Source organism: Peromyscus leucopus, chromosome 1, assembly GCF_004664715.2.
Source record: "Peromyscus leucopus breed LL Stock chromosome 1, UCI_PerLeu_2.1, whole genome shotgun sequence".
Lineage (NCBI taxonomy): Eukaryota > Metazoa > Chordata > Mammalia > Rodentia > Cricetidae > Peromyscus > Peromyscus leucopus.
Genome location: NC_051063.1, coordinates 76,332,720 through 76,351,332, shown reverse-complemented (window position 1 = coordinate 76,351,332; position 18,613 = coordinate 76,332,720). Strand labels below are relative to the sequence as shown.

Genomic DNA, 18,613 nt, shown 5'->3' with positions numbered 1-18,613 from the left:
GTAACTGAACCTATTAATCAAAATATTGAACAACCCAAACTATGCTGGTTAGTAATCAGTTCCTCCTTTCCCTAGGCACCATAAAATAAAAAAAAAAAAGACACCAGGCTGTAGCCCAGGGTCCTTGAGTATTTTCACTGTGGCCAGCTGTCAATCTTGACTGTGTATCCCATTTTAATCAGTATGACAGCTTAGTTCCAGATAAAGTTATCTTGCTTCTTGTGCACATCTCTGCAAGCTCTAATTTCCAACTCTTGGGCTAAGAAGCCAAGAACCTGAAAATACCGTGTCCAGTCCCCGACCACGGATGACAACTCCAGTACTGCCTCTCACCTTACACTTGCTGCTATGACATGCTAGGATGAAGCTCTAAAATGCAGAGAAAAAGAGCCTAATATTTCGCTGTAATCTCTGGCCTCAATGCAAGCTGGTGAATGAAAAATCTGGCCAAAAGATAAATCTTAAACTTGAATGCCTTCCTATAGCTGGATTTATTTTGTACAAGTCAAGGGAAGTGATCTAAAACCCCACTGGGTACATATGAGGAAAGAAAGCTTCATCTACTCCAGTGTCTATAGCACGTCTTGGAGGTAGGGGAATGCTGGGACCCTCAGGAATAATTACTGTCCGTGTTCCTTTTTAATCATATACCCTCAACAAAAGCCGGACAGTGACTCTGGAGAGTCCCCAAACAGCAGTCGGCCTCATCTAAGTCTACGTCCTATTGTGACTATCTGTTGTCTGACAGTGACTTAGAGACCCCAGTTTCCTGCCTCACTGCGGAACAGGTGCCGCATTCGCCCTGTAGCCTGCCCAAGGGGACGGACGCTCCTCACACCAGCCAATTCCTCTTTTTTCTTAAACTGCACAAAGACTATTTCTAAACCTACTAGCTCAAATAACAATGCTATTCTAAGATCTTTCAATAATACAGGACTCTCAGCAACCCCACCCCCAACTGCTGGACCCTACCCTTTCCATGTTAAACAGCAATGACCTGAAAAACCCATCCCTGGGCCGGGCAGTGGTGCACACCTTTAATCCCAGCGCTCGGGAGGCAAAAGCAGGCAGATCTCTGTGAGTTCGAAGCCAGCCTGGTCTACAGAGTGAGTTCCAGGATAGCCAGGACTGCTTCACAGAGAAACCCTGTCTCAAAGAACAAAAAACAAAACAAAAAACCCATCCCTGACTCAACCTTCTTATAGATGCAAGGTTCTAGACCCACAGACAGAGGGCAGCCTAACAGACTCCCCAAACACTAATCTTGCTCCCTCTAAAGCTATAGAAGGGAGCTTCTGAACACCTGACTGTAATTGTGTCACGTGTTTGCAAGTGATTAGCAGTATGATAGTCTATGTTAGGACAATTGGAATGGAACTCACTCTGTCCCTAGAATTCGACTAACAGGGACCACTTAGATTTTTTTCTTTCATCCATTTTCTTCTGGGTACTTAAAATAATTGTATATATATATAACACATATATACATGTATATATATATATATACACATATATACACATAAATGTTATCATTAAAAATTTTGCAAATAAATAAAAAAATCTCATGCTGGAAATTTAAATTTATTTTTTAGTCTTGGCATACCTTAAACTGTGTTTTAGCATATATTAAAAGGCTTTATATGTGTGTATTTATAAATTAAGACTCTCATTTGCTTTCTTATATTTTTGGTTGTGAGCCTAGCCTTTAACGGCTGAGCCACCTCTCCAGCCCTCATTTGCTTTCTTAAAACCCGTTAAAATGGTATCTTTGAGTCTATAAGTTACTTCCTAAAATCTTAAAATGCTGTTTGTTTATACAAAACAAACAATTCACAATCTCGGTTGACTTGCTCAGTATATAGCCAAGATGACTGTATTTTTAGGTCCAAAGGTATTAATAATGATTACCTTACATTTCCACAGCTAAGTTTTGCCTTAGAACTATAATTATAAAACAAGAACTGTTGCCGGCCCCACTCAGCACTCCTCCACAGACAGGGGTTTCTAGGTTCTTATCTTGTCCAATTTAAAGAAAGTCACATAAGCCTGTTCAAAGCCTTATCAATAGTCAGGTCACACCCTGATTTTAAGATCCATGATCTCTGACTTTATATTAAAATCACGTCTGTAAAAACTTATTTTGGATTAAGAATTGCTAGTTCGGGAAGTTTGGCCAGGGTTCTTGCTCTTGCTGCGTCTGCTCTAACCACCACGGTCTGATTCAGAAATATGGCCTGAACATGTGCCGTCAGTGTTTCCGCCAGTATGCGAAGGACATAGGCTTCATTAAGTTGGACTAAGCAACCTTGAATGGATTATTCAAGACTGTCTACACAGTGAAACAGATCATGTTAGTCTTTGTACATAAAGAATAAAAATGAAGACCTTCAAAAAAAAAAAAAAAAAAAAAAAGAATTGCTAGTTCTATTATAATGTGATCTAATCAACAGTTGAACCTAAGACTGATGAGTGGTACAGAATCTGGAATTATCTTTACAAACAACTGTGTTCACATATGTTTGTATTTTTATAGTTTACACAGAACCAAACTGTTTTATAAGTAAATGGTCATATTAATTAAAACCGCTAAATTTAGTCAAAATTCTTTTTGATTCATACTATAACTAAAATTTAAAATGAAAGGGGAGTCAGGCGGTTTTAGCCAAACGCTAGCTTGTTAATTGTTCAGGGCCGACCTGGAAGGGGTCTAAAACATCCTCTGCTTGGTAAATAAACTGGCTTTTAGGCCGTGATGAGTTCCAGTCCAAGCCTCACTCCAGGACAATCATCTCGTCAGAAAGCGACCCTCCAGGCTCTGCTGTTCCTAAAATCTAAAAACTGGGACAATGATTTAGCCCCGGGCCTTTAGCTTTTCTCAAGCAATTAATACACTTAAAAAGAAAGGTTATGTTTTATCAAAGTAATTGCTTATAGTTTCTACCGAATGTGTCAGGTCTCTAACCAAAGAACAGACTCTAAGTTGGGTTCATTAAAACAAAATCTGTCTCTGTTAACCCTCTCTGGTGCACCCACCAATGTATTCTAATCCTGACTTGATTTGTGTCTTTCTTTGTTCTGTGAAACTATAAAACCTCAGGAAATTGCTTCCATATTGGAATATGGAATTCGCAGCAACCTAATTCTGTGTTCCTGGGCAATGGTTACTTAAAGTGGCTCCAGAATAAACTCTCTTATTTCCTCTAAGATGACAGCTGTGGTTTTTGTGTTGACAGTGGCTGCCCTTCCTTACCCTGGTATCATCTACCAAAGTCTACGGGAAACAAAGCCTGCAAAGTACAAACGGGAGGCGGCTATGAAGACCACAGACTGCCTGGCTGGATGCTCTCTGGAGTCTCCTTCACTTGCTAGTCACTTCCATTCTCGGGAGTGCTTCTTCCTTTAATAAGCTGTTTCTAGTTCATGCCTAACTTAAAGGGCATTAACCTTTTCTCCCGCTCTCCTCCAGGAGGCTGCTGGGATTTCCACCTAACCTCTGCTATGTATTTCTCTTAAACTAATTATTTCTGAGCTTCCTTCCGAGTGTTAGGTCTCAGGCAGTCTACATGTCCAGACATGAGCACACACTGGACTATGGAAGGATTTCTGGTATTGAGATAAAAGGCATCCTGCCTCAGGAACCCAGGGAACAGGTTTTCTGTCCCCAGAAGGAGGCATTTCCCTGGCCTCTGGCAGAAGGGACCTCTGGCTCTCCACCGCCATGCACCTGTGGGTTTCATGTCAAGTCCCTGCTGACCTGCGGGCTCCTGGTCCTCCTCACAAGAACCTGTTACACATTTCAAAGCCCCGCACAGCTGCACAGCGTCTGCCCTTTCTTTACCCCGTCTCCCCTCCTGCCGTCTCCCCTCCTGCCGTCTCCCCTCCTGCCGGTCTCACTGCTCCTCTCTGGCTATCTTACGAGTCTCCAGCTCTTGCTATCTCCACTATTCTTTCCCGGTCTCTCCTCTCTCTTGCAGATAGCCCTGGCCATGTCCAGTCTTCTTCTTTTCTCTCTGTTACAGATTCTTCCGGATGTCTGGATATTTTCTCTCTCTTATCTATAATAAAAACCTAGTAACCAAAAAGAATACAAACCCTAATAATACAGTGACCATTTTAGCAGTTCCTTCACCGCTCCTGTCACACACACTGAATCTGCTTCTAAATTCTTTTAATAATGAGACTAAGCATCCCCCAAGGGACCCTCACTTTCCCTGGAAACAAGCAGAAATGGGGGAGGGAGCAGAAATGGGACTGAGTACGTGGTCGACAGTGCCCTGGTGATGCATTTCTGCCTCACTGAGGTTGGGGGCTGAGGCAGGCCCGGGAGCCAGGGAGAACTAGCCTGAGAAGCTGGGAGATGCTGGGCAAAGGGCCTGGCCTACACTTCATCAGTCCAACAATTTCCCGAGAGGAGGGACTGGCCCACGGGTGTCCGGGTGGACTTGGGACTTCCTGAGCTTTAGTTCCTTATTTGTGAGATGGTCACAATGGGCACAACACCACTGTGAAGTCTGGACTGAGTCCACGGAGGGGACACACTGGACATGCGATGAATGCTTTTCAGATATTAGTTGAGGGCTGCTGTGCAAACCAATGTGAGGTAGGGCTAGAACAAGGGCCGGATAGAACAGGTTTCTAAACTGATTCAACAACTACAGCAAGGAACAAACAAATCAACAACAACAACCCTTCACATTTCGGGGGCCCACGCCTTACATCCCCATCTGTGAAACAAGGATCCAGCAGTATTGACTTACAGCGTGGGTGTGAGTTAATTGAGAAAACCCAGAGCACTTAGCACAGAGGTTTGGGGCAAAACCCAGTACCTATGGGGTTCAGTCTCAGGGCTGTCCCTCTTAGTCCTACTCTGCTCCAGGCTCCCACAGTCAGGGGGAAGGGTGCTGGCCAGAAGGACCTTCCAAACTCCTAAGTGGAGGCCTCTGGCTGGCGACCCTAACAACCTCACATGCTGAGTACACCTCAACTTGCCAACCGCATCAGTACATCCAGCTCCCAGGGTGGAGATGAGGCCACAGAGGCAAACAGGCAGTGAGCAGGGGCTGAATCAGCTTGAACTCATCTCCAAAACTGTGATGTCAGCTCTGCCCCGCAGCCTGAGTCACGGCAGGGCACTTAGGTTCCTTACTCACATCCTTCCCGGGGCACTCACGGGCCTCTCTCCACACTTCCAAACTGTGTCCTGTCCTGGCCCCTTCCCTCCCCCATGCTGTCTCCCCAGTGCTCGATGCTCACCTGGCTGCTGTCCTTGGCTGACACATCAGCCATGTTGTTTCTTCGGGCCTGGTGCATGGTCAGTGCGGCTCGAGTGGCCCCACCAGCCACACCCACAATGCACTGGGTGGGAAAAGAGAGGAGTGAAGGTCAGAGCAGCCATGGGCTGTAGAAACAGATCCTTCTGTGGATGAGCGCATAAATAACTCAAACCAACCGGGGAACGGCTGGCCTCTGGTGACCCCTCCCCTCCAGCAAACACGGAATCTAGTCCTTGGCTTTTAGCTCTGACTCTCATGTCTTTAGGCACATGTTCCCCATCTTGTTCCATGAGAAAAATGAAAAGCTTACCTGCCACTATCACCCTGTGGCCCTGACTGTAGGGAATTCCAACTTCCTTTCTGAAGTTTTTGCACCCCAATAAGCCTCTCCGCCAACACAGCAATCCAAATCAGACCAAGTAAGAAAAAGCCCCAGTTTAATGGGTAAAGCGTTCCCGGGTGACTCCTCCACTCCCACCCCACCCCCCAAGGGAAGACAGGGGTGAGAGACCGAAAAACCATGTGTCTGGTTTTCTGGGGTGCAGTTTAAATACACGGTGGGGGTGGTCTTGAGCATCTCTGGAGAGAAGCCGTGTTTGGCAGGACTTTCTGAGAGTCAGGGTCTGGGTGGAGTGGGGGGGCTCCCACCAGAACACTTCCCTACCCAGAGACCTTTTTTGCCCTTTGAGTCAGGGTCTTGCTCTATAACCTAGGCTGCCCTAGAACTTGCATTAATCCTACCCCAGACTCCAGCATGCTAGAATCCCAGGTGTGTGCTTCCACAGAGATCTTTTTGAAGACATATCTCCCATCTCCGTTTCTTACTCTGGCTGCAACCTGTCTCTGAGTGAACACTGAGGACCAGTCTGGTCTCCGTTCTACCTATGTGTAAGCCCTTTCTTCTCCCTGCCCCCGTTTAGGCCCATTTAGCCTTTCAGGCCAATCCAAGCTTACTCCAGGGCCCTGGAGTACGGCACTTAGACCTCTCCTGAGATCTCGAGATAGCAAAGCCAATAACAGTCACTAGTTTGTTGACTTCTCATCAAGCCTCTTGTAGATAACAGACAGGATGATATGCTAATGATACGATTTGATAATGCTACGCTAAAACGCAGACACAGCTTCTTGATGAGACTCATGTATAGTTATCAAAGTGGAGGAACTAATTTGTTCAAAATCAAGAGAAAAATGGTACAAAATGAGGCTGGAATGACTGACAGGAAACAGTCTGGTCCAAGTAGAGCCTTGGAAGCCTCTAAGGTCCCCAAAGAGCAACAGGTCACATAAGTAACCAATTTGACTCCCTCCTTTACTGTTTTTTAATTAAAAATATTTATTTATGTGTATGTGTGCATGTGTGTGATGGTGTACGCATGGAGGTTAGGGGAGAATGTGTAGGAGCCCCTGGTTTTCCTTCCACCATGATGGTCCCAGGGACTGAACTCAGGCTAGCAGGCTTGGGGCTGCCATCTTGCTGGCCCAATGACTTCCACTTTCAAAAGAGTCCTGGACTTTGTTAGGGACTAAAGAGAGATTATACCACTGAGGAAAGAACTGCTTCTCAGCAGAGGTGAAGGGATGGAAGTAGGAGGAAGACTCCCGAGAACTGAGTGGAAGGTGTCAGCTGAGCAAGTGTGGATGGCAGCCACCTTCTGGCTGCTGTGGATGGAGTGCTGGTCAGAGACTCTACGGAGTGAACTTAAGGGGAAAGCCCACGCCTTGTTCCAGTACAGTATCTGACAGTCACACAGGCCTCGGAAGCAGTGTAGTGCAGAATCTGAGGACACGCCAGAAGCCACAGCTCCAGCAGTGTCCCTTGGTCCACAGCTCCAGCAGTGTTACGCTCTGGCATTTCCTACCTTGGTAACAAAAGCAGGGTAAAGGACACGGTGTGCCCAGCATTTACTGCTTGTCCCTAGACAAAAAGACTGCTTACCCCCAAATACCAAGAGTGCTCGCTGGGGTGTGGCGTTAACAGACCAGTCTTTGAGACGGGCCCAGAACTGAGTTGTGGAGCTTTACTGTGTCCTACATACCTGACCGTAGTGGGATTTTCTCCTGACCTTGCTAGACCTCTGTTTCCTCAACAGAAGGAGCTGTGAGGGCAAGGTAAACCCTATCACAGAAGGAAAGCTTGCATTTGCTTCAGTGGCCCTTCAGTCTGTCCATCGGAATCTGATGCTGTGTTGTGATCTGTGGATTGCTTGTGTGTGTGATTTCTCGGCCCTAGACCAACCTCCCTTCATCACAAACCCCTCCTTCTGCAGGACTCAGCCACAGGCAGGGCCTTTCTACATCCCCAGACCATTTCCCATCTGGTATGCTCAGAACTGTGATTCCATAAATATTTGTGTAATTATGCATCGTTTCCTTTAAAGATGGGACAGTCTGCGGTCTGTGTCACTCATGCAGTAGGCACAGAAACATGTTTTACTGAAGAAAGGAAAGTAGCCAGGAAGCTAGCCCCCAGACACTGGTGTCAGACTACCTTCCAGCTCTCGGCTCAGGGCTCCACCACTAGTATGGTGTGCAGTGGGTAGCTGTTCCAGCTTTGACCTTGAAACACTGCTGTGGGATGTTCTGTATGGCAAATGTGTTGCTCTGATTGGTCAATAAATAAAACACTAATTGGCCTGTGGCTAGGCAGGAAGTATAGGCGGGACAAACAGAGAGGAGAAAAAGAAAGAACAGGAAGGCAGAAGGAGTCACTGCTAGCCACCACCAGGACAAGCAGAATGTGAAGATGCCAGTAAGCCACGAGCCACATGGCAAGGTATAGATTTGTGGGAATGGATTAATTTAAGCTATAAAAACAGATAGCAAGAAGCCTGCCACAGCCATACAGTTTGTAAGCAATATAAGTCTCTGTGTTTACTTGGTTGGGTCTGAGCGGCTGTGGGACTGGCAGGTGACAGAGATTTGTCCTGACTGTGGGCCAGGCAGGAAAACTCTAGCTACACACTGCCCCTAGAGTGACAGCAGGTAACGGCCACACCTGCCTATGACCTGCCCCTGGGGCATGGCTGAGAGGGAGCCCCTTAAGACTCAAGGTGCATAAATGTTTGGCCCTTCTGGATACCTCGTGGTCCTGGAAGCTGGATGGGACACCAAGCCAGAGTTCTCCGCTGGATGGTACCTCATCTCTCCCGGATCCTGTAACCAACCCCTATTGGCTATAAGTTATCCCAGAAATAAACCTCTCTTGATTACCAGATAAATTATGTGGAATTGTTTCCTTAATTACAGTAATACTGGTGTTCCCAACATGGCCTTGCATTGGCTGGCTGAGGTACAAGGACTGTCCAGTCAAAGGAGGATCAGAAAATTTGTCTGTGTCTGACTAGAAACACGTGAACTTTGTCCCTTTTTCAGAAGCGCCTTCAGTACAGGGTCCAGGTAAGCCGTACACAGCATCATTAAGGCTGATACCACAGGTACAGAAAGTGCCCCAGAGGTGGGTACCTTGGCTAGGTTGCTGGTACTGACAGTCATGGTGAAAAAGATTGGGTACATGGGAGCCATAATCTCCAGGAACATGGCTATATCATTGAGGACGTCAGCAAAGAGCCTAGGGGAAGGATCAGAGGTTACAGGTCATAAAGAAGAAACTTCTATAATGACAGATTCCCCCATCCTCTCTCCCCCTTCTCCCTCTCTCCCATCCCTCCTCACCTCCACTGCTTTGCATTACAGTCCAATTTGCTCCTGTTGGGGATAAGAGGTTGTGCCAAGTTAGAACGAAGGAGAACGCTGTGGGCTGTAAGGGAGCTGTTCTACATCATGGTGAGGTCTAAAGGGCTCAGGGAAGGAAATATACCTTCAACCAGAAGCTGTGGCCCTGCCCCTGTTAGCCACAAATCACCCAGCTGCTTTTCAGTATCCCAGAATCGGGCCAGGCCCTGGGCAGCTCGATAGAGCAGCTGGGGAGCCTTGCAGCCCTTCCCAGCTCAGCCGCAGGGCAAGCTCAGGCCCTCGCCAGTGCTGGCTCCATTCCCCTTAGCAACAGACTGGGCCAAACGAAGTCACATGGTGTGCCTGCCACTGGCTGCTTCTCCTCTGAGAAACCTATGAAAGTCAGATCTGCCTGAAATAGGACCCTTAGCTGGGAGGACCCTCCGTGACTGCTGGGTAACTCCCCATTACTGGCTCTAAGGAAAACATCCTGTTTACTGGCTGGTCTCTCATTCTCTGGGCAACCTTTGAAGAGGCTATTCCTGGATCATTCTCCTTTTCTCCTTTTCTTCTTGCTTCTTCAAAGGTAACCAGGCCAAAGTCCACACACCTGGGACTGCTTAACACCACATTTGGTATAAGTGCAAGTTACAGATAGCAGCCCAGGTTCTCTTGGCTCCCAAAGCAATGGATGGGCAGGAAGGAACACCAAGAGAAACCCCCGGGCTCCAATATCCAGGCCTAGGATATCTCCATTACACAACACTGTAGGTGGCGACCTCTTTCTTCTGTCTCCATCCTACAGTGATTCTCGGGCCCATGCCTAAACACCTGAAGGCAGTTTCTCTAAGATCCTTGTGTTAGGAGATGCTGCCGTGTAGCCCAGCCCAGAAATTGCATCATTAGCTCTGGATCTTAATCTAGAATCTCTCAGTGGGAGAGGGAGTCCTAGGCAGGGTATACTGTATGTGCACAGGGGAGTTTCTGAACACATGGGCACGCTTCCCACTTAACTAGCCTGATGCTATGGTAAGAGGAAAGGTCTCGGTCCCACCACGGCAATTACAGAGTGAGAGGCTTGAGAAAATCATTTCCCTCTTCTAGGTGTATTTCACATCTTGAAAAGTGTCTTCGTCATCTTCTTCTTTTCAATTTGGGGGAATTGATCCAGGGCCTTGCCCATCTGAGCTGTATTCCGGACTTGCACCTCCAAAATGCTCACTCCTACCCCAAGAGCTTACGGAGACTGGAAATGAGAGTGCTAAGCACTCTGCATAGATGTTTTTTTCATTGAACCTCTCTAACAAGCAAAGGCTTGCATTATCACCAGTGCCACTGGGAAGCACTACCAGAGCCAGCTGACTGGGAAGAGAGACAAACTCACCCCTTCCACCAGGCGAAGACGATGCGGCCCAACATGCCAGTGGAATCTGGGGATGAGAAGAAGGCGTCGTAAGCACAAGGGAAGAACTCAGGAGCTGCAGGGCAAGACAGACACTGGCGAGGAACTGGCTGATTCACTTGCAGCCACACTGCCCTTGGGAAAACATCTGGTGACAAGTTCTAGATGGAGTTAATACTGAGGGGTGCGCTGAGGTCGGCAGCTTTTCGGTAGGTACAGGAGAACTATGTGCCCATCCGTGTACAGCACAGACAAGAAACACTGTTGGCAACATCATTAGACAGGCGCTCTATAAGGTGAGCTGTATCCTCAGCCTGCGATGCTGTTAGTAACAGCCAAACACTGAAATGACCCAAGTGTTTAAAGACAAGGGCAGTCACAAAGTCTTGGTAGATCTACTCAGCGGCATATTAGACAGTAAAAATGACAGGGGCCAACTACTCACAATAACACAGATAAACAGCATTATAATCTTGTATGAAAGACTAATTCATAGAAACTACATACAGCACGACACGCTTCTCAGGAAGCTCCACATCTACAGTGTTGAGGAGCACACAGCTATCTGGCACAACTACCCTAAACTTGTCTAGTCTCTAGCTGTTCCTATAAGAAAATGGGAGAACTGAGTAGCTCTGCCGAAGGTAAAACTGTGTGAGCCACAGAAAACATCTGCTAATTCAGCCTGTCCCCACGTGGACACACATGCATTAGCTCTGGGGGGGACTACAGGGAAGGAATGTTTTAGGGTCAGACAGCTGGGAGGGACTCCCAGGGTGGCACTGGAAAGACAGACTGAAGCAGTGGAGGATTCCATCTTGTTTGAGTTTGAGGACATAGACTCTTAAGTGGAGAAGGTCGTGAGAAAGTAAGCTGGGGATTCCCCACCATATAAAACTGTAGGCAGAGCCTCCCCTTTCTTGATTAATATGCACGTTCAGCCCTTACAGAGCCTCCATGCTTGGGTGCCTTCTACTATACACACTGAACCCTGGATTCAAGGGATACGGGGGTCTACCTTTCCTCACTACCACAATCTTTCAAAAGATACTATGTGCGTGACGACACTTTCCTGCCCGGTCTGCTCGTCTTCTCCACTTCCATTGCCTGGTCCTGGGATAGCCACCAAATCAACTTTATGGGTGTCCTACTTCTAAAACTCACCCGAGCATCGTCCCTTCAAGCATATTACATTATAAACAAAATTCTTATGTTGGAGATTTTTGTATTATACCAATTTTTAATTTTGAACATGGCAAGATTACTATTACTGATTCAGAGGGAGTCACCGGGACAGACTCCATTTCTTCCTTTTAGATGCACACCAGGGCATCTATCCAACTTGGGCCATTGACAGAAATGAGGGGGGAGGTCTGTGGATCAATAGAAGCAATCTCTAGGGCTGGAGAGTGGCATTATGACATAATGTCCTAGCTATTAGCTGAAAGTCAATATTGTCTACCAGAATAGGAAATTTAATTCTCATCTCCTCTTCTATGTTTTATAATTAGCGGAGCTGAAGAGCTAGAACTTTCTCAGTCTAAGTGATGAATTAGTAATCACCTGTCCACAAATTACCTATGGATCTACTGTAAAATCCCTGCCAAACAGTGGCGGTTAAGATGGAACACACAGCTCACACACTGCCGTTGCCTGATGGGTTTCTGACCCCAACCCATTCCGGTGCCACTGCCACACCTGCAGGCCGACATCAAGATGTGTAGTGTGTGGCATCACCTTCCATTTGCCCTGACCCCACCAACCCCCACTACATCTCCACACTTGAAGGTCCAGCTCCAATCCAGCAGCTCATTCACCAGCTGTCCCTAGCCTGGCTTTGGCCTTGCAGTTCCTGGACCAGCTCAAGCTAAGGCAGGCCATAATCTCACATCAGACACAACCAAAGAAAGAAGTCCACATGTTCAGGTCACATGATGAAAACACAGCAATACAAAAGGTCAACAGAGTACATCCTCACTCAAATTCAGTAGTCCTCCAGAAGTGTTCTCCAGTGAACACTTCATGAACCCAGGACACCAAATATAAAAGAACCACAAACTTTAGTAAAGAATTCAAGCAGCTTAAGAAAGACTCAAAGAACAGCTCAATCACCTAAAGAGGATAACAATAAATGCCTGAGTGATGTCCACGAAAACCCTAATGGAGACAATTCAGTATCTGAAATATTAATTCAGTGAAGAGATATAAATACTGACGAGAACTCAAGCTGAAATCAAGCTGGAACTGAAAAGCTCAGGAGGGAAGCCCTGTAAGTGTAACGGGTCAAGTAGAAAGCAGAATATCAAGATCCGAAGATAGAGGAACTAGACCACACAGACCACAAAGAATACAAAAAAATTAAACCATACAAAAGGAACACACAAGAACTGTGAGACACCATGAAAAGACCAGATCTCTGAATTATAGGAACGAATACACAAGAACCCCAGGGCAATGGCATAAACTAGATCTTCAACGAGGTCACGGAAGAAAAATTCCCTACTATAAGGAAAGACATACCCATACAGGTACAAGGAGCACACAGAACACCGAACAGACAAGACTAGGGGAGAGACTCCAGGGCACAGTGAATTAAAGCACTTAGTACACAGAACTCCGAACAGACAAGACTAGGGGACAGACTCCAGGGCACAGTGAATTAAAGCACTTAGTACACAGAACACCAAATAGACAAGACTAGGGGAGAGACTCCAGGACACACTGTATTAAAGCACTTATACACAGAACACCGAACAGACAAGACTAGGGGAGAGACTCCAGGACACACTGTATTGAAGCACTTATACACAGAACACCGAACAGACAAGACTAGGGGAGAGACTCCAGGACACACTGTATTGAAGCACTTATACACAGAACAAAGGGCGGATACTGAAAGCATCAAGAGAAAAACCACGCGTCACTTATAAAGGAAAACACACCAGTACAACAAACGGTTTCTCAACGGAAACTTAAGAAACCAGAAAAGCCTGGGGTAATGCACTTGACCTACTGCCAACCTAGACTCTTATATCTAGCAAAACTATCTACCATGGTTGAGGGTGAAGAAACAGGCTGAAAGAACTCATGTACACTAAACGAGACATACAGGGGATACTGGAAGCAATACTTTGGACTGAAGAGAGGAATCAGCATAGCTGAGATTGTAAAAAAAAAAAATGAAGTAACAATTACTGAAACACTGTTTATGACTAAGATCACAAACAGAAAAAACAAAAACATGGCAACAATCAACACATACCTTTTAATAATAACTTTAAATGCTAATAGTTTCAACCAACTCTCTAATCAAAAGGCATAGGTTTAGCTGAATAGATTAAGAAACAAAATCCACCTGCCTGTTGTCTACAAGACATCTCCTATCTTAAGAATGGGCAAAATCTTAGAGTGAAAGATTGGGAAAAGTATTCCAAATAGAAACAGAAGGAGCACTTCCAAACTCCTTTTAAGGAGCCAGTATCACTCCAATATCAAAACCAGTAAAGACACAACAAAAAAGGATAACTACAGGCCAATATCCTTCATGAACATAGATGAAAATCCTCCATAAAATACTTGTAAACAGAATATAGGTATATAACAAAAAGATCATCTACCATGATCAAGGTGGCTTTATCCCAGAGATGCAGGGATGGTTCAGCATATATCAGTCAATAAATACAAGGACTAACTCTCACAGTGTCTGGAAGAAGTATGTAAGGCACCAACAGAGAAAAGTAATCAATAGTCCTACTCAGCTGCAATACCCACAAACCACACTGACTAGAATGGCATGATATTCCTAAAGCTGCAATAGTGATACTTATATTCTGGGGGTAACCAACCAATTGGACTTAAGCCCTGCTCAAAATTAGGAAATTCATGCCTGGCAATTTTTTAAATGATTTTTTTAAAACTTCATGTGCATTGGTATTGCGTCTACATGCATGTCTGTATGAGGGTATCAGATCCCCTGGAACTGGAGTTGCAGATAATTGTGAGATGCCATGTGAGTGCTGGGAACTGAACCCAGGCAGGACCCCTGGAGGAGCAGCCAGTGCTCTTAACTGCTGAGCCATCTCTTCAGTCCCCGTGCCTGGTATTGTAAACAGAGCCCAGTTCCCATGCCCAGTGAGGCCACAGACCCTTGAGAATAACCCACTGATTCTACTTCTCTCAACCGTGATAATTCCTAACTGCATTCTACATACTTATTCTTATACCTATAGATAAGTAGCTCTCATCCCTCATCAAAAAAAAAAAAAAAAAAAAAAAAAAAAAAACCCTTCTTTTTACAGCAGATGGAGATCATTACAGAAAGCCACAGTTGGTCAAAATACAAAGAAGAGCTGACCATTGGGTACCCAGCCTCAATACATCTACAATATAACTCCTATATCTAAGGCTTAGGGAACATCTCAGAAGAGCGGGCAGGAAGAGCGTAAGAGCCGGAGGACCAGGATGTCTGCTGTGAGACTGTGCCTTCTTTGTGTGACAGGAAAGCTGAACTCATGAGATCTCAACAATATGGTTGCCTAAACAAGACCTGAGACATGGTACCAGCTGACATGCCGGCATGGATTGGGGAAAGCTCCCAAGGCTCCACCCTAGATAAAGAGCCACAAGTAATTCACAGTCGCTAAGAAAGAGATCTGTCTTCTCCAGGAATGTGCTCCCTGATAGATTATCCAATCCCAACATTAAATGAACTCAGTGTGTGTGTGTGTGTGTGTGTGTGTGTGTGTGTGTATAACAATAATAATTAAAAAATAAGAGGCTGTGAATTTTAGAAGTAGGGGTTGGTGAAGGGAGAAGAGAGGAATAAATTATGTAAATACAGTATTCACATATGAAATTCTTATAAAAAATAAAAAGGAGACACAAGAGTCACTTGGCCTGATTCTGCTTGGAGTTTCTCTATCTGAAAAATGAATAACGTCATTAAGTTGGCTATAGTAGGCATTGAGAGACAAATTATATGTAAGAGGGCAAAATGCCTGGCCTATAGTAAGCTGTTGAAATACTAACTGCTAGTGATATTACTATTGTTGGTTACAACAATTAACATGGTTCCAGTACAGTAAGGGTATTAATTGGGGTTCTACTGCTGTGATAAAACATATGAGCAGGAGCAGCTTGGGGAGGAGAGGGCTTGTTGGCCTATGTACCCTGGGTCACAGTCCACTGAAGGAAGTCAAGGCAGGAACTGAAGCAGAGCAGGAGCCTGGAGACGGGAACTAAAGCAGAAGCTATGGAGGAGCGCTGCTTACTGGCTGGCTCTGCTTGCTTTCGTATACACCCCAAGGACAACCTGCGTGGGGTGGCACCGTGCAGTGGGCTGGGCCCTTCCACATCATTACGAAAGTTCCCACAGGCTCAGCCCTATCTTAGGGAGGCATGTTCTCAACTGAGGGCCCCTTTTCTCAGATGACCTTAGCTCGTTTCAAGTTGACAACAACAAAATAAACCACCAAGCAAAACTAACTCGCCAACCAATCAGGACAGTATGTGTCTGAAAATGGTTACACCATACATTCCAAAGCCAGGTACAGGAGTACATGCTTACAATTCCAAGTGAAGACACAGGGGTTATCTCCAGTGATAGGTGGAGTTCTAGGCTAGCCTGGACTACAGAAGATCCTGTGTCAAAAACAAAGCAACAAGAATTCCGAGAGTACTTCTGATATGGGGCGTATAAACATCTCACCCTTGAGGGAAACAAGCTTGTCAAATCCTTTCTAACCAAGAGGGCTTCTTTTAACACCGGTAACAGGTTCTAAAGTGCATACCCTTTCCTATCTTAAAACAGTCTCAGCTCTTCTTAAACACTGTTCGACATACGCAACATGCTGGTGATAAGAAAGGGATGCTTAGAAATGACGCTAAAATACTGACCCAGACTTCACCTGCAGTTTTGAAACTTGGATAACGGGAGAACAACGTCAAAGATGAAGCCAAGCACGGTGTGATACTGTGAAGAGGACTAAATCACCTGTGTTCAAATCCAGGCCCCGTAAGTCACCAGCTGTGCGACCTTGGCACTTCTATCCCCAGGCATAAGGTGGGGAAGCAGCAGACAGGTCCTACAGCTGCCATGTCTAATCAGCAAATGAAAGACTCACATATAAAAACACGGCCAGCAGCTGTTATTATTATTACTGCCGCTATTAAAAGACAACGAGGACAAGAAAATAATCGATCCACTTCTGCTTTAACATGCCCTCTCTAGAGGTGACCCCTAGTTACACAGTGTGCTCAGTTCTAATAGTTGGGGCATAAACAGAAGCCTCCTGATCCCCAAAGGGTCCAGGGAGGCTCACCAAAGACATGGCCAGGCCGATGAAAGAAGAGGATGCTCTTGCCCCTAGGTTCCATTTAAATACCCATTGTGTTGGATGTTCGGTTCACACACGTCCATGGAAGAAACAGGGTCACTCTAGGATGATTTTTGGCCTTTGTGGCTGCAGGGACTCTGATGAACTGACTGACTTTAGCTTTGCAAAAGGCTTTTTGGCTTTTTTTTTATTGTTACACAATTTATACCTTAGCAAGCCAATTTCTGCATACCCAAGCCTCTTAGCTGAAGCTCCCCAAAGAGACAAATTCCAAAGCAATTCCCAGTCACAGGACATCTGAGTTTTCTGAGTTCTCCCACAACCAAGTTTTGCACAGGCTGTGAACCTCTAGGAAACTCTCAGATAAGATTTACATACTTCAAACAGAAGGTAGTGGACACAAAAGGCAACATCACAAAAGGCAGATCAAAGCCCAGGTGCTAACACTCTGGAATCAATCCAGCTGCAGAGTTCATCAAGAACTCCCGCTACAAATACTACTGGGAACAGCAGGCAGGGACAGAGGCCAGATGACCCACCAGGCCACAGGCCCTCCTACAAGTGAGACAAGTGATGATTTCCCTTTTCTTTGCTTCACTCTCTAGGTGACATGGTGCTATCTTTTTTTTTTTTTTCTCTTGGTGATTTTTCCAAAAAGCTGTACACTCCCAGCACATGATTACTTTAATCATTATTTACAGCACTGTCTTCTACCCCAGAGGAGTCAGAATACATTTTAGCCTTACCAGTTTAGGACCAGCTATGTGCCCCTTTCCCCACCTGAAGTTTCTGATTTTCACCATCCTGAGAAGCTGGCAGCTTTGTGTAATAAACTGCATTTTTATGCAACCCTGCATAAAGTAGGTTTAAAGTTAATTTAAGGAAGAGGGACCCAGATGACTTAGGGATTCTGAAGTTTGCAAGGGTAACAAATTGTGTCTTTTGGGCTGATTCACTGATGACTGTATTCCAGCAACGGGCAACGAGAATACTGTTCCTAAGCATGGGGACACAAGGCTTCTGTGTACTGTCTCACCAGACAGCAGACCATCCATAAACACACACCAGAGCCACTGTTGGAGGTCAGAACACAGCGGAACCTCAGGACTAAGATTTGCAGTGGAGGAAAAGGAGGTCAGAGAAAGAAGGCGGGGTGGGGTGGGGGTGGGGGGTGAGACCAGCAGGTAAGGCTCCCGGGGTCCAGCTCACCTTTCAGGAGCCAGGTGGACGTGGCAGCTGAAACAGAGGCTTTTGCGTCGCCTACCCCTAAGCCCTGCAGTACAGCCTGGGTGGCTAGGGAGCCGGAGAGGCTGGAAGCAAAAGCCTGGAGAGAAAAGAAGTAGAGGAGTGTGAGGAGTGGTCGCAGGAGCACGGGGTGGGGGTTGGGGGGGGTACTGTACTCTACCAGCTCTCACTGGTGCTGTGTGACCTGGAAAACTGTCAGCACTCTGCCGTGCACCCCAGCCTTCCATGTGCAAATGCAGACTGCAGTTGGCCTGTTCCCTGGGTCCCCAGCTATACCACCGCTCACCCCCACCCCCCAGTCTCCCGGGCAGTCGGCCAGCCGGACCTGCACGGAATCCCACAGCTGATAGGACAGGTAGTCCGGGCTGACGCTATCTGGGAAGCCCTGAGGCAGCAGCACAGCTCTGAGGCCCGAAAGAACGGGCAGCGCTGCCCAGCGCCCCCCGCCTCCACCCGCGTCCTGCCCGGGTTTCGCTGTCGGGGCTCCGGAGAGCCAGCCCCACCGCCGAGCCCCGTCCCACTGCAGGCTCCCGTCGGCGGCGGCGTGGCAGCCGCGCGGGGCTCGGGAACCGAACTGTTCCGTGCACAGCTGCACTCGCAAGCTCGCAGAGTCAGCCATCCCCAGGCTCAGCCGGTCGGTCCAAGTCCAACGCGGCAAAAAGCGAGGCGAACTACAGTTCCTGTTC

The 18,613-nt window shown here is 46.5% G+C and overlaps 1 protein-coding gene across 3 annotated transcripts in view; it reads right to left on the bottom strand.

Moving 5' to 3' along the window:
* Rusf1 (RUS family member 1) overlaps positions 1-18,613 on the bottom strand; it is a 26,083-nt gene extending 7,470 nt beyond the window's left edge. The window contains exons 1-6 of one of the 3 annotated variants that reach the window (XM_037210059.1): positions 18,253-18,613; positions 17,892-18,006; positions 10,330-10,375; positions 8,946-8,978; positions 8,736-8,841; positions 5,254-5,355 (exon numbers count right to left, since the gene is read on the bottom strand). In XM_037210059.1, coding sequence (XP_037065954.1) covers positions 5,254-5,355; positions 8,736-8,841; positions 8,946-8,978; positions 10,330-10,375; positions 17,892-18,006; positions 18,253-18,546 — 696 coding nt within the window. In that variant the 5' untranslated portion in view covers positions 18,547-18,613. The remainder of the gene's footprint in view (positions 1-5,253; positions 5,356-8,735; positions 8,842-8,945; positions 8,979-10,329; positions 10,376-17,891; positions 18,007-18,252) is intronic. The other 2 variants (XM_028885656.2, XM_037210064.1) reach the window with 2 other exon arrangements.